We start from the raw sequence: 15,865 nt of genomic DNA, 5'->3' as shown, positions 1-15,865 counted from the left end.
AGAGGCTGTCTTCGTAGGAAGCAGGTGTAACGTGTCCTCCCTTCGGATGCGGCGCTCCGGCGCGTGGATGCTCGTCTCTTGTAAACATGCGTACAAATAGGATGGCGGCGGTGACGTCGGTGGCAAAGGATTTTGAGAGCCTGGCACCCCTCCCCCCACCTCCTTCCCCTACCCACCCCACCCCCATCACCGAAACAGTGATTCTCCATGGGTTTCTCCTGGTCTGTGGCTTAGCCATTAAGGACAGAGATTTGGATTTGAATCAACGCAGGGTTAAGGGAACGCAGGCCTGTGTGCTGTGTGTGCGGCAGGGCACATGCTCTGGGCTCTGGGGACAGCAGGAGGCCGGCCGCTTGGTTGGAATTCCCCGAAGGGCAGCTGCAGGGGCAATTGTTAGAGGAGACCCAGGGCGGGCAGGGCCCTTGGAGCCCAGCGTGTGAGGGGGGTGGGGGTCCCTGGCCAGGTAAGGCCCGCTAAGCCTCTGCAGCTGCTGGGGGGGGCCTGTGGGCTGCTTGGCCTGGTTGGTGTTAATGATGTCTTTCCATTTCTGTCTTCTGCCCAAATTCCTTCCCGGCCAGCCCAAGGCATGGGGGAACTGGTCCGAGGGTCAAGTGTTTCCCCGTCCACTTAACAGGAATGTCCATTAGTATCTGTGAACCCTGATTTCACTGCTTCTAAGTGTATTGATGAGCTGGGAGGAGGCCTCGCCTTGTAAATGAAATGTGGTTTTGTTGTAAAAGAAAATGACAACAAATGTGTAACTGTGTGTGTGTGTAAATATATGTTTGTCCATGTGCTTCAGGATGTCACGTTTCAGAACCCATCAGCCAGGTACCTGCTGCTGGGACAAGTCATCAGCTGCACTCAGTCATCTTTCCTCCTGTTGAGTCAAATGTCTCAGCGATCCGTCGACTTTATTCGGCTCATGACAGTGAGGGCAGCAGGGTTTTCCAGAGCTGCTGACTCTTGGGGGAGCTTTGCGTGAAAGCGGAAATCCTCTCCGAGGAAAGGACCTCATCTTTGCCTTCTTTTTTTATTTTTATTTTTAAAAGGCTGGAGTCTGTGGGACGAGGCAGCCAGAGGGGCTGGTTGGTAGGGTCTGGGAGTTTGAAAGGCTGTTTTGTGTATGTGTGACTTTTCTCTTTCCTGGTGCTTTCTCGTCTCTGGGTGGCAGTTTGGGCGACTCTGCCTGTCAGGCAGGGGCCCGGTCCTCTGAGCCTGTGCGGGATAGTGGGTCTCCACCCGCGCCCACAGGACTGAGGAAGGAGGGTTTGGGGGGGCAGGCCCCATCTCGCTGTGCCCTTCTCTGAGCCTGGGCAAGTGGTTCTTTCTCCTTTTATTTCTTCTGTGAGCGATCGGCTTCTAAGAAGGGACACAGGCACACACGCACACACATGCACCCCTACGCCCAGCTCGGTATCCGCCTGCCAGCGGAAATGAAACCACAGCCCGCCTTTGGGGGTGTCTCCGAAGGCCTCAAGCATGAGATTCAGCAAACTGTCTTGGTCCACCCGCTCTGACCTAAAAGCTTGACAGTTTGGGGGTTTGGGGTGACGTTGCTGCCTTCCTGGGAAGTGCCTCCCACAGCAGCCAGAGCCCAGGGCTCCACGCCCCGAGGGGGTGGGGTGGGGTGGGGTGGGCAGAGGAAACCCCAATCCTTGAAGTTGGGTGAACACCCCCTGTCATCTCCAGGAGTTTTACTTTCAGCACCGCACGTGGGAGGGGAGGGAGATGTTTTTGTTTCTTTTCCTCCTGGGTCCCTTTGGAGGAGGCGGAGGGCTGGACCCTGGGTCTAGGGACCTGAGTTCAGAGCAGTCTTAGGGATAGGACTCCAGCGGAGCCTGGCTGCCCAGGCTGGCTGGCTGCAAGAGGCCTGGAGGCAGAACTCAGACCTGCAGCCCAGTCAACGGCTTCGGATACTTTCGAACTCAATTACTGGGGCTCACGAGGCTTGCAGCAGGAGGAAAGTGAAAAGGCAGAGACTGCCAAATAAAGGAAGGAATACCAGATGTTACCAAAACAAAACAAAACAAAAAAAAGGAGGAAAATGAAAAAGTGCTGGTACAGAGTCCCTTAGCAAAAGATGGAGAGGAGAAGGATGAATACCTATGAACAGGCCTGCGTGAACTTTGCTCATTTTTAAATTAGCCTGTTTCTTTTGCAAGAGAAAAGAAGTTTGAGATTATGTAGTTTAAAATCCCCCAGCAGAGAGGAACTATTCAGGCTTCTTCTCAAAATTCCCACTGGGGAGAACGGACTGATGGACTCGGCTGAAAAAGTTTAATGAAAAGCAAAACCAAAACGGGGAAGCCAAGATGAAATTAGACGACAGAAAACATCTCCCTGTCCACAGAAAGGATGATCAGGTTGCGGTTCGGATGGATGAACTATTGTCTTTTATTTTTTATCAAATGCCCTAACAGATGCTGCCGAGTGCCAGGTCCGCTCAGGAGGGCCAGGTACCTCCACTCTTCCTACCACAGAACTCACCCCTGTTTGATTTGAATTCTCAATTTCATTTTGTCCTTTTTTTTTGCTTTTTCAGCTCATTTCCTTTGTGCCTCTCTTTCTTTCTCTCTCTCTCTCTTTTTTTTAACAAAACAATATTTTGACATCCTCCTCCCATTTATTAAGAGTTCCTTCTCTAGCAATGGTGCACAATACGTCCTTATATTTCTAAAGAACTGTTTTCACAGCCTTTCTCCTTTGGCTCTGAAATTATGTATATGTAATTGGTAATTAAAGGTGCGAGCTTTTCAATATAAACAGTATTGCTCAATGTTAGATCATTAAAGGGAAAAGAGGCACCGAATAATTACCTTTAACATTCTGACAAATCGTGTGCGGGGAACCGGGTACCCCTAGAAACACTGTTCGGCGTGAGGGTTGTGATTACATTTTAACCATAGCAAAGCATCTTTTCATAAAATAAATTTGTAAATTAATTATGTAGCATTGTCTTCCAACTCCCTTTTAAGTAAACTCTGGTTTCTTTTTAAAGTATAATTAATGGTTTCTGGGGCCGCCTTTGTGCACAGTTTTCTCTGACCTTCTAGGCTCCTTTTTTTTTTTTTTTTGTTAGAGGTATGCAGACAAGAGATTTTGGATTTCTTCGTCTGTGGGGTGTTTTTGGGCAGCCACATTGCCAGTGCATTTCTACATGTAATTCATCGAGGGCTCTGTTTGCTTTTCTAGAAGCACGGGTGGGATCTCAGATTGTCACCTCCCTTCTCCGCAACACCTGGGCGCCTACCCGTGCATGCATGGTTCATGTGTGTTCCGTGTCCTGTGCCGTCTGCTGGGTCTTCCACACAGACTCTCACAGGCCTTGAAGAAGCTTGTGCTCAGAACACACAGAGCCGTGATTTATAATGTAGGATGGAAGATGCCACAGGATTTTTTCCTTAAATTATCTGTTCTTTGGCTCTGGCCCGTCAATAACTTCACTGCCACGGAATGTGTTTTCCTCCACTCTGTTTCTTCCCTCTGTTCTTCTGTGGTTTTCATCATCCTTTCTTAAATGCCACACAACTTAAAACGTACCTGCCTCCTCGGGTTTCAGACCCCTGGCTGCCCCCTGGCTTCTCGGAAGACCCCCCCCACTGGTGCTGTCTACACGGCCATTGACATTTGCTCTTGACAAATCCCACCTCGAGTTTGTTCAGACCCTGAGCGTGGATGCAACCTTGCTGTCCAGTTGCCTTATTTATGACCTGTTGGTTGGCTGCGTCTCCCAGGTTTTCCTGAGGGGGTTGCTGCTTTTTGAGGTGTTTATTAGCTTCAAAATATTTGGGTCCCTTGCCCCCTACAAAACAAAAATGAAAGGAGGTAGGTAGATTGGCTGCTAAAGAAATATGAAAACGTTCAGCCCATTGCAAGTGTGGTTTGTCATCTGCCAAGAAATGCTTTTGGAGTCTGAAGAGCTTTCTTTTCTTTTCTTTTTACTGGGAGTGAAATAAAAACCGACCAACAAAAAAAGACAGTAGGGAGTTGGTGAGTGTCGGCAAAATCTACAAAGCGATGGAAGTCTGACCAGGAGCAGAGTGTTTGGCAGGGGAGCCGGCTGCCTCGTTCAGCCGGCTAGCCGCGTCTTTTCCCTGCTTTTTTTTTTTTTTTTCCCCTTCGATATTTCTTTCTGAACCAATGCTCACTTGTTGCTTTCTGAGCCCCGGTCCTTTCTTTCTCTCGGAAAGACCAGCCCCGGGACGCCCGTCTGGGTTTCTGTTTTCCTGTCTGGTGTGCAGCCAGGTCTCAGGTAGAGGAATGCGAGCAGGGGCGCTCATGAATGGGGAGGACCTGAATGAAAGGTGGGAGGGAAGAGGGGTGTGCGACTCCCGCCAGAGCAGGGAGAAACAGCTCTGGCTCACTGTTCTAAGCCTTGGCTGCCCATTGGAATCACCTGAGAGCCTTTTTAAAAAAAAAAAAAAAAGACAGCCTGAAGCTTGACTCCCAGTGTCATTGGTCTGGGGTACTGCCTGGGTGCCTGGGGGTTTTCAAAGCTCCCAGGTGGTTCTGAGATGTTGCAGAGTTTTCGAGATGCCTCTCCATCATGCTGCCACCAGGCTGGGGATGGTCCAGCCCCCGGTGGAACCAGGATTGTGCGGATGTGCAGGCGGTCATGCGCGTGTCCCTATGCTGAACTGAGGGGAAATTGGCAGGAAATAAACTAGAAAGCCGTAAGATCCGTACCGCTTAAGGGGCAACCTCTGGGAGCTGCAAGGGCTGTGCCCAGAGCCTCAGTTTGCCCATCTGTGGCACGCAGGATGGCGAACCCCTTACCTCCAGGAGTCTTGGGTGGGGAACGTGGTGAACCCTTCGCATCCCGCAGCGGAGGGGCCTGCCTCTTGGTGGGGAAGGGTTGGAATGAACGATGGGTCTTGTGACTCCTTAAGCCCATCTTGTCTTCTCTGCCCCTCCCCTTGTGCTTTCTCTCTCCAGCAGAGCCTGAGCATGTGGAGGCCGCCATCCTCGAGGAAGACGAGGGTCTGGAGATAGAGGAGCCCGGCAGCCTGGGGCTGATGGTGGGTGGCCCCGACCCTGACCTGCTCACCTGTGGACAGTGTCAGATGAACTTCCCCCTGGGAGACATCCTGGTTTTTATAGAGCACAAGAAGAAGCAGTGTGGCGGCAGCCTGGGGGCCTGCTATGACAAAGGCCTGGACAAGGGCAGCCCTCCGCCCTCCTCACGCTCTGAGCTCAGGAAAGTGTCCGAGCCGGTGGAGATCGGGATCCAGGTGACCCCCGATGAGGATGACCACCTGCTGTCACCCACGAAAGGCGTCTGCCCCAAGCAGGAGAACCTCGCAGGTATGGAACGTTGCCCTCGCCCGGCCGCTGTAGAAGCCACCCCAACCCCTCGGGTCCCAGGCCCGCCCTCGCCCCTCGCTGTGCCGGGGGAGGGGCTCACCCTCTGTCTGAGGGTGGCGGTGCTGGGAGGGCCCACGGGGCTATCAGGATGGGCTTGCCCTTGCCGAGGGGCTGCCATCCGGGTGACCCTCAGCGGGAGAGAGGCCTGGGGCTCGGAGAGGCCCAGCGGGCTGAGGGTTGCTTTGCTTTTGGCAACGGACTCCGTGGTGGGGGCCTTATTCACAGCTGGCCGGGAGGGCAGGACGGACCTTGGGAAGGCTTGCTGGCCCTGACTTTGCTGGTGTTCTTGGCTTAGTCTCTGGCTTTGGAGCCCGACCGTCTCGCGTTGGAATCTCTTCTTCACATCTTGGACAAAGTCAATTTCCCAGTCTGTGAAATGGAGTGAATGAGACCTATCTGTTGAGGGTTGTTGTGAGGCTTGATGAGATGTTGCGTGGGGGCAGGGCCTGCTGGGGGCCCTCATTTTTCTCATCCACTCTCTGGCCTCGGTTTCCCATCTGTCTAAAGAGGCCCCTTCTGATGTTGCCTGGTGCTAGCTGTGGGCCCAGGGAGGGGCTCGTGGGAGCCTGGCTGGAGCCGGTGCTCCTTGGGGGAGGTTGGCCATTGCCTCTGGCACGCCTACCTGGTGGGCCACCTGGATGGCTGGCTTTGATCACCTGAAGAACAGGTGCAGGGGCTGGTGTCCTCGGGCAGGCCTGGGGAGTTGGCCTCAAGTTCTGTTCGGGTCAAGGCCACGGCACGCCAGGGCCTCCTCCAGGGAGCCTGTGCTCCATGCAGCACAGAGTGGTGGCTTCCGGTCTGTCCTCCTGAGCTCAGGGCCCAACTTGGCCTGGGTTTCCTAGAAGCGGCGGGACGCTCTCGGAGCGCGTGCAGGGCTCAGATCCTGCCAGGAGACTTCGGACGAGCTCCTTCGGGGTCTGAGCCTCAGTTTCTCCTGGTGTCACCAGGAGGGACAGTCCTGGCGGGCCGGGTGGGTAGGTTCAAAGAGCAGGAGCTCCATAAATGCTTTGCCAGTGGGGCTTTTCTCCTGGGGGTACTTTCTGGCACCGCACCCGCAAGCAGGTGGCTGGCCGAGAAGATTGTATCCATCTCCACTGCGTCTGGGTCATGGAAACCAGCGGAGATGCTGGGCGGACTGAGGCTTTGGGTGCTACTTGGGGTGGGGTTCACCCAACTTGGTGGAACCAGGACACTCTGCTCCCATGGGTGGGACATATGAGCGTGGCCAGGAGACCCCCACCCCCACCCTGCCATCACCCAGGAGGCAGTCAGTCTGGTGACGCAGCAAGCCCAGCTGCTCTAGGGCAGCCACTGGGCAGCTCTGTGACCCTGAGCCTCCCTTTGCCCATCTGTACAATGGGGTTAATGAACTCTGTCTCTGGCCTGCAGTGGAGTGCCGAGTCCTGCAAGCATGGGCTGGGCCCTGGGGAGACCCTGTGCAACCAGACTGGCCTGTGGGGCTGGCCTTCTGGCGGGCGTCCTAGCGTGAAATCTCCCACACTCTTAACTTGCCCAGGGCGTTGAGAAAAGTGTCCGACGTGTTCAGGCCAAAGTCCCGTCAGCCCCGGTTTCTCAGAGCGCAGAGCAGGTCTGAGTGGTCCCGCCTTCCTTAGGGCCGGAGCCCTGACGCGGAGGAAGGTGTTGGGCCCCTGTGTCTGTCTTTCTTTTCTTTGTCCGACGCTGAGAGACAGTTTTCACCGGTGGCACAGACACCTGGCATCAGGGCACACAGACCTTTCGGGAGTGGCTTCTGCCTGCGAGAGGGGCCCCATTCATGGTTCAATGGGAAGGCTTTCTGCTTTCGCCAGGGCCCATCCAAATCCTCATTTCACAGGGAAGGTATTTTCCAATGAGAGGCTGCAGATCATTGTGGGTAGGTTTGTTTAAGAAAGCGACTAAATATGATTTCATAAAAGGCAAAGTTAATCTCCAAGGCGGCTTTGTCCTCAACCCCCACACCCCCCCGCCGCCCTCTGCACCCCTCCCTTTTTCGGGGTTGTAATACTGCAGCGGCCTACAGTATTTTTATTCTGTGTGTGACGAAAGATATTCTTGGCCTTTTCTGTTCAGCAACAGGACGAATGGATTTCTTCATCCTCGAAAAAATATGTAAAATAATCCCTTAGAAGTCTAAGGAGATATGTTTGTTCAAAGCATTTAAAATGTTATTTTAATCAAAGGCACGAGACAGTCTCCATGCTGTGTCAGCTAAAGACGACCATTCCGTTTTAACAGCCCGTCATGATTTTTCCTTCCCAGGCTCCTTTTTTGCCTTTTCCCCTCCCTACTTTGACACCAAGTTTTTCCTTCTTCTTCTCTTTTTAAAAAAAATTTAATAAAAAGGAAAGATTAAAGAATAAAAACTTCAGTAGCTAAATGTTTAAAGTCATTTAATATGGTGGGAGCATTAATTATTTTAGCTTTAATTGAATTCTGAGGACTGCGGTGGTTGCATTTTTGTAGACAAGCCCTGTTTATTATTTCTCTGTGTAGATTAACAGTAAAGGAAACACAGATAACTTTTAGTTATTTATTGTAAAATAAATGTGTCAATTCATGTGTAAAGCAAGCTGCTCAAAGATAATTGAGTCTTTATATTTTAAGAGGGGGACTAGGAATTCCAGGCGCTTCTCTGCCCGGGCTTCCGGAAATCTACACAGCTGTTGCCCCAGCCCCGGGCACTGCTGGCCTTACCCAGGCCTTTCCTGTCCCTGCTTCCTGGCCGTGGCTGGGAGGGGATGCTCCAGCCTGTCCATGCACCCCTGTGGTAGCTGGTGTGGGTGGTGCTGATTCCTAGGACTTGGCCTCTGGCTTGGTGGTCTGAGGCGGGGCACCCATGTGGCCGTGAGGGTCCTGCTTTTCCTGGAGCCCACAGTCTGAGCGTGGTCCATACAGGCACGTCCCAACTCTCTTCCTACCAAGTGCTTCTAGAGGCTGGGCTCCAGAGATGGGCTGGGCAGGGCTGATCTGTAAATATGTGGGGGGTCCCTTCCACTGTTAGGGGCTTCCCCAGTGGTTCAGTAGTTAAGAATCCGCCTGCCAATATAGGCAATGCAGGAAACATGGGTTCGATCCCTGGATTGGAAAGATCCCTTGTAGGAGGGGGCATGGCAGCCCACTCCAGTATTCTTGCCTGGAGAATCCCATGGACAGAGGAGCTTGGCGGGCTGTGGTCCATAGGGTTGCAAAGAGTTGGACATGAAGTGACTGAGCCACGCGTGCACTTCCACTATTAAGGACATCCCCAGGGTGAGAACTGAGCTGGAATTCTGTGAGGCATTACCCCAGAGTGGCACTCGTTCCTTGGGATGGTATTCTGGAGATGGGTATAAAGAGATTAGTTAACTACTTTTTTTTTTTTTTTTTAATGATAGAGGGGTAGGAGAGTGGAGAGAGGATGTTTCTGAAGCCTTGTTTCCTAGGGCTGCGGTCCCCAACCTTTCTGGCCCCAGGGACTGATTTCGTGGAAGACAGTTTTTCCGCTGACCAGGGTGGGGGGGATGGTTTGGGGATGATTCAAGCACATTGCATATCTTGTGCACTTTGCTGCTGTTATTGTTACATCAGCTCCACCTCAGCTCATCAGGTGTTAGATCCTGGAGGTTGGGGACCCCGTCCTATTGCATTCCTTTATTCGTTCAACTAGAACCTCCTGCCCTTCCGCCACCCTGGACATCCCCACTGGAAAGAGCCCCCATGGGGCAGGTGCGTGGTGGGAGCAGGGTGTGAGCTGCCCCGCCTTGATGTGTACGGTCGAGTTCTGGGGTGCTGCTTTTTGACAGTGTGCCGGGGCTGGAGAAGGTCCCTCGAGCTTCTGTCCAAGGTCCCCCTGCAGATGGAGGGCTGGTGCTGGCCAGAGGTAGGGGCTTTGGCTGGAGATCTGACCCAGGGGCAGGCATCTGATACACATCTACCTGTATAGGAGTTCTTCCTGTTTCTTAAGATCCCTTCCCACCACGTCATCCCTGCCTCTGAGGAGGGTTCTGATGGAACTCGGGGACCCATCCATCGAGGGCAGCAGGAGCAGTGAACCCTGGGAGGGGAGGTGAGCAAGGTCCAGGCTTTGCCAAGAGCATGAGTCTCTGAGCTCTTCTCTGGGATGAGCGTCCCGAGGAGGGGTGTCGTGAAGCGGGGTTAGGGGTGTCTGGGTTTGCCATCCCCACCGGGGAGCTCAAGTCTGCGGCCCACCCTGCTTTCTGCCGGCCACTTGCAGTGTGACGTGCCCTTCTGAGCTGAAGGGTCCTCATCTACCTAACGATAATTGTGACATTTAGAAAGGACGTGTGTGTGGCATGCATGCTGCGAAAACAAGTGGGCCCCTCTTCCTTCAGGGATGCTCTGCTGTCTCTCTCTGGCTCCATCATCTCCCAGTGTTAGAATGGTGACTGTTGGTCTCCCTGGGATCTGGGAGAAATTTCCACTGGGTTCTGAGGCTGCCCGTCGGAAACAATGGGACGACAGTTGCGTGTCCCATCTGGTGTGTGGCCCCTCCTTTCCCGTCTTTGGTCACATTACTGGTCATCTGGTGACAACTTGAGGGCAAGTTGCCTGGGAGGAGCGGTGTGGAGGGTTGAAGGTGAGAGTGCCAGTCGCCCAGGGTGGGATTTTTGAGCCCACCCAGGCAAGTCGCTTCACTTTTCTGGATCCCAGTTTCCTCGTCTGCACCTGCTTTTTTGGCTTCATGCTTAGAATTCAATGAGATGAGAGTGTTAAGCGCCCACCCGGCACAGGGTCTGGGCTCAGATAGACCCCTGAGAAATGGAAGCATCTGGAGAGCTTTGAAAAGAGCGTGGACCCCGCCTGGTGGTGTGAGATGCTTGCCTTTCAGAGTCAGTGTCCTTAAAACTTTTAATGAATGTCTCTCAGCCATTCCCTCCACGTTCCGCCTTAGAATTCCCACTGTATCGCCCCTGATCACAGGTATTTCATTTTTGCGCGTTATCACCCCTACCACAACCAAATGAAGCTATCAAGGGAGGAATGACCCATCAGCTGTCAGCCATAGGTGGGCCTTTTCTTTGCTCCTTCCCCCAAACGCCAAGTGTCAGATTTCTGGAGGAATGCGGAGACAAGCAGCAGGTAACAGCGGGTGGCAGGCCCCCCTGGGCTGGAGGTGGCGGGCAGGTCCATGCCGTGATGGCTCCACCTGGTTCCTTTATCAGCAGCAGGGAAGGACTGGAGATGCTCCTGGGGGTGGAGGGCAGCGTTCACGTGGCGGGCAGGGCACGCACCAGGGCTTCGGTTTGGGGTCCCGGTGACAAAATGCATTGCAGAAAAGGGCTTCTGCTCAGCCAGGGGATTTACACTGCTGCTTGGAGAACGTTCGTTTCAGACTGTAAAAAATAAATAAAATAAGTGTGAGAAAAGAATATTAGCTTGGCCAGTGGGAGAAACTAAATAACTTGCTCGTGCTGGAAACTGGAGATAAACCCCACTTGCAGGTTGTCTTAAAAAAAAAAACCCTGCATTTGATATATTTAGAGTTGTTATTTTTCCTTCAAATTAAGATTAGTTAAATCCATGTGTGTTGTAGCATGGATTATATTTTTTTATTATTAAATTGTGACAGCTAATTATTAGTTCTGTCTGCACCAAGGGGTTGTGGACTGTTCTGTCTGACGGACATGGCCCTAGGTTCTGGCTGGGATAAGCTGGGCATTGCAGGACTGACCTCAGAGCTTGGGCAGGGCTGGTGGGTGGTGGGTAAGAGGGGCCACCCACTGAGCTAGGTGCTTTTCTTGGGTTGAAATCTCACCTTGAAACAGATACTGTTAACCTACCACTCTGAAATAGATGTTTCTAATCCCACTTTGAGTTGGGGCTCAGAGAGGTTAAGGACTTGCCCGAGGTCACACAGCAAAGTGGAATCAGACTTGGGTCTGCCTGGCTTCTTCATATAGCACAGAGTATGGAGGCTTTTAGGGAGAGGGATTCTAATTTGCCTGGCTGGTGGAGCCATTGACGGCAGGCACTATCTCCAGACCCCATTCAAGGTGTTCTTTGAAGCCTGTCTCAGGTGTGACCCTTGGAAACACTGCCAGGAAACCTGAGGCCCCCAGAAACCTTGATGCAGTCCCAGGCATGCTCAATACAGTTGCCCACCCTTGCTGGTAAAGGTTTGGAGAGACAGGTGGCAGAAGAGCAATAACATAAAAGCAATAATTCAGATGGATCAGGGCTAGAACTGGTATTTTGCCGGTGACTTCTTGTAGGACCTTCAGCTAAGTGTCCACCTGTCCAAGTCTCAGTTTCCTGTTAGATGGAGTTAACCTTTCTTATCTGTCAGGCTTGTTCTAAGGTGTGGTTTAGACAACGTATGTGTATACTGGCTTCCCAGGTGGCTCAGTGGTTACGAATCTGCCTGCAGTGCAAGAGACGCAGGTTCGATCCCTGGGTCAGGAAGTTCCCTTGGAGAAGGAAATGGCAACCTGCTCCAGTATTCTTGCTTGGAGAATCCCATGGACAGAGGAGCCTGGCGGACTACAGTCTATGGGTTTGCAAAGAGTCGGACGTGACTGAGAACACACCCATACACACACAGGAACACACACACACACGCCTATGGCTAGGTCCCTATGCATTTGTAACTGTTAAATAGTAGTCGCCAGTGGAGTGAGCGGGGTTCTGGCCTGAGCTGGAAAGATCTCTGCCTTTGCCCATCCTCGCCTGTTAAGAGACATGTCTGAGCTTGCGTACTTGGTTGTCGGCAGGGCTCTGGCCACACCAGGGTGCCCAGCCCTGCAGCTCAAGCCAAACTGTTTCCTCTCTTGGAGTCTTGGTTTCCTCTCCTGTAAACGGGGATGGGTGGTCTCAGGGAGGTGGAAGACAGCAGGTAACCTTTGTAATCTGTTCACACCATGGCAAAGAGTGTCAGTAAGCTCCACAACATGACTGTAGTACTACGTCGTAGCTGGAAGTTGTATTGAACTAAGAAGGAGATGCAAAATACTGGTCAGTGAAAGGGTCAGTTCCTCCCCCTTTTAGGTTAGGGACCCTACAATCTGATTTATATAGGTGGATCCATACTTCCAGCAGGAGTGCAGAAAAGGGGAAGGAAAGTAAAGGAAGAGAGAGAGAAAAAGGCACTGGGCTCTCAAGAGGAGAACCTAACCAACATTCAGCCTCAATTATTATTATTATTATTAGGGTTTTTATTTGGCAGTAAATAGTTAGCAGTTGACTTAAGTTTTTTATTAGCCTTTTGACAGCTCCCCACCCCCCATTCCCTAATTTTCATGGCTGACTAATGCATAACCAGCAGCTCCAGAATCTCTCAGGAGTGGGCTAAGACAGCTCCATAAATAAGGCAGCCTGGATGTCACCCTGTGCCCTTGGAGTCCTCTTTCACCGAGGAGACAAAAAGATCTGAGTTTTTCGTATTTGGGTTTTTAATTTAACACATCCTCATTAGAGCTTACAACGTGCCAGTCACTGTTTGAAGGGCTTTACACATGTTAACTGATGTGACCCTCCCAGCAGCCTCACTGTGCAGAAGAGGAAGCTAGAGCACAGAGACCTGAAGTCCCTGGCCCAGGGCCACATAGCCAGTGAGCGAGGGCCCCGGGTGTGAACTCCGGCAGTCGTGTTCTTTCCTGTGGTGAAGCCTGTACTGCCCGTGGTCATATTTCATCCCGCGTTCCCATCCACTGTCTCCACCCCAGTAGGGCGGTAAATCAGACCTACTTTCATTTTGTAGATGAGGAAACTGAGTCACAGCGAGGGTAGGCGCCTTGCTCAGCCACCCTGTGCTGTGCTGAGTCGGAGGGCGAGGGACGATGCCTGCCTAACCTGCTCATGTCCTGTGAGTCAGCGGCATGGTCGTGTCTAGAAACCAGGCTCCTGACTTCCAGCCAGGAAGTGACCTTCACAGGGTGGCACGGGGGTCCTCACCCGGTCATCTCCGGGGAGCCCAGGCACCCGGGGTTCCTGTGGGTCTTTGTGGCTGGCAGGGCCCCTTCTGCTCCCAGTTTCCCAAGGATGCAGATGAGGGAACCCGGGGTGCAGTGTGGGGTGCACCCCACTGCCGTCCTGTGCCTGTCTGTGGATTGTTTGTGCCTTCTGCCATCTGTGCAAAAGCCATCTTATTAGGAGCTGACCCCCAGGGTCAGGATTGGGTTAGCAACAGCCCTGTGGATTTATTGCATGAAGCCTGGGGAGAGGCAGGCCCCTGAATGCTGTGTGACCTTGAGCAGACCCTCCCCCTCTCTGGGCCTGAGCTTCCTTAGTGGAAAAGGAGTGACCAGCGGTTTCTAACAGGTGCAAGAGCCTATGCAGGGTGAGGGGCGGACTCCAACTTCCCACCTAAATTCCCTTCCCCCCCCTTTTTTTTAAAGAAGCCTAGAAGTTTAATTTTATCGAATAAAGAAAGTTCATTCCAGGACTTTCCTCATTTGTTACATAGTGGGCTTAGGAAGTAATTTTTCTTAGAAGATATTGGTGACTGAAAATGATAAGTATTACATTAAAGGATACATAGGGTCTCTTTCTGCTCCAAGCTGTGACGATTCTTCTGGGAGGATTTGGTGCTGCCCTGTGACAGGCATCAAGTTTAGACTCGGTCCCTCGAGTGACCTGGCCCCTTCTGGGCACTGTCCCTCATCCTGTAGATGGGGGCTGGTGGTGTGGTTGTTAAGAGAACCTCTCCTTCCCCAATTGTATAAACCTCAGGCCCCACAAAATCTGGACCCACCCTGGCCCAGGCACTGCTAAGCGGCAACCAGTGACCTAAGCGGGCAGGAGTGTCAGCTTTGCTGGAATTGAGCCCAGGCAGGCGCTGCAGATGGCACGGTGGATCAGGCCTCGGGGCTGGGGGAGGCCTTTTTGGAGAATGTAAGACTTCATCTTGTTTGTTTGTGGCAGCGTACAAGATCCTGGTTGTGGACCAGGGGTCTAACCCACACCCGCTGCGTTGGAAGCACAGAGTCTTAATCGCCAGGGACGTCTCAAGGCTTCGCTTTATTTTGTTTTTAAGTGGGTTTCCTTAGGGTACTCTTCATCTACTGGTTTTGATCTGGAGGCCTCCTCCCTCCGCCCCTGGGGGAGGGGGCCGTCCCCAGGAAGGAGGAGTCTGTGGGGAGGCTGGATCATGTGGGAGGGGGAGGCCTGGGGAGGAGAGGTGGCACCTTGTGAATGAGAGACCCTTCTGGGAGAGGGGTTGCCTGTTGCTGTTCAGACAGCATGGAAACTGGGACCCCCAGGCTCCTTGGGGTGGAAAAATAGCAGTGCAAGGGTCTTTGGTTGAAGGTGAGAAGTCAGAATCCTCCCTTCCTGGTGGAGAGGAGAGGGCAGTTACTTGGATGTGACTTCCAAAGCGGGTGGACCCCCCAGCCTGCGACAGCCAGCTCGATCTCTAAGTCAGGGCACTGTTTGATCAGGGCTGCTGACCCTTGGGCAGCATCCATGGCCTTCATGTTGCCAGTGTGGACACAGCCTTAGGTGTAGGCAGGTGAGTCCAGATTCAAAGGTGTAACAGGTCCTTGCCCACCCACGATGAACCTTCATGTGCAGAGACCCGCAGCCTGTCAGCCCCAGTGCCTGGGAAGCGATGGTGTGTGGGGGAGTACGTCTGTTTAACCCAGCCGCGTCCAGAAAACATGCTTGTCACCCCTGACACCAGGTACCAGAGGGATCCAGGAAAGTAGCAGAGGAAGCACTGGCTTTATTTCAAAAAATAAAGGGACCAGGGATCTGACCCACATCCCTTGCGTTGGAAGCGGGTAGCCCGCCTGCTTTTTTTGGTACCTGGTCCTCTGGCTTTTTTGGGCCAGAGAATGGCATCTGGAGAGTTTAGCACAAACCCCGCCCCCCCCCCCAATCCCCCCCCCCCCCCCCGCAACCCCCGCCCCTGCCCCACACAACCAGCAGGGTTCTAGGGGTCCTCCCGTGGGGCTGGGGGTCAGGGACTGCCTGTCCTGGGTTTAGTATCACCACAGTCATCTAGGGTCCTTCCTCAAAGGAGAAGCAGGACAAACCTTTGATGGCCCCCTCCCACCCCAGAGACTGGCTGAAAAGGTTGAGGCTGCTAGACCCCACAAAACCAAGTTCTCCAAGGGAGCCAGTGGAGTCTTTCCCCCTCCTACCCCGAGTTCAAAGCCAGCCAATTAAGAAATCTAAACAGTGCGGTCTTCTCCCGGCATCGTTGACATCACTGGCTTGTAAAACTTTCCCTGCAGAAGGAGGCGAGGCGACTTGATTCCCCGGGGAAAAAGAAGTATGTAATTTTCCTGACCTGGCCTTTGCTTGAGATCGGGAAGGAGGGGAAGACACGCAAACGGGGCCTAAGACACAAACAAGATCCGCGCTCTGGCGTCGGGGTCGTGCCGCCCGCGGCCCCGCGGTCCCAGATGCAGAAAGCAGCCTGCTGCGTGCGGGGAATGCCTGGCTCCCCTAGTCGGGCGAGGCTGCCCCCGCGCTTTGGGGCCGGGGTCGCTGGTGGGGCCTGGGTCGTCGGCCTCAAGCAGGGAGGGTGGGAAGATGGACATCTTAACTCCGCCCAACT

General features: G+C 53.1%; 1 protein-coding gene across 6 annotated transcripts in view; it reads left to right on the top strand.

The window, feature by feature from the left end:
- Window positions 1-15,865, top strand: part of BCL11B (BCL11 transcription factor B) — a 111,394-nt gene that overhangs the window by 9,518 nt on the left and 86,011 nt on the right. For 2 of the 6 annotated variants that reach the window (XM_019984009.2, XM_019984011.2), the window contains exon 2: window positions 4,942-5,307. The exons of 2 other annotated variants lie outside the window; for them this stretch is intronic. In XM_019984009.2, coding sequence (XP_019839568.2) covers window positions 4,942-5,307 — 366 coding nt within the window. Of the gene's footprint in view, window positions 1-4,938; window positions 5,308-15,865 lie in introns of all 6 variants that reach the window. 2 more of the 6 variants (XM_019984007.2, XM_019984010.2) reach the window with 1 other exon arrangement.

The sequence above is a fragment of the Bos indicus genome, chromosome 21 (assembly GCF_029378745.1).
Source record: "Bos indicus isolate NIAB-ARS_2022 breed Sahiwal x Tharparkar chromosome 21, NIAB-ARS_B.indTharparkar_mat_pri_1.0, whole genome shotgun sequence".
Lineage (NCBI taxonomy): Eukaryota > Metazoa > Chordata > Mammalia > Artiodactyla > Bovidae > Bos > Bos indicus.
The sequence above is the reverse complement of the archived record's forward strand: the minus strand, read 5'-3'. Positions and strand labels throughout refer to the sequence as shown.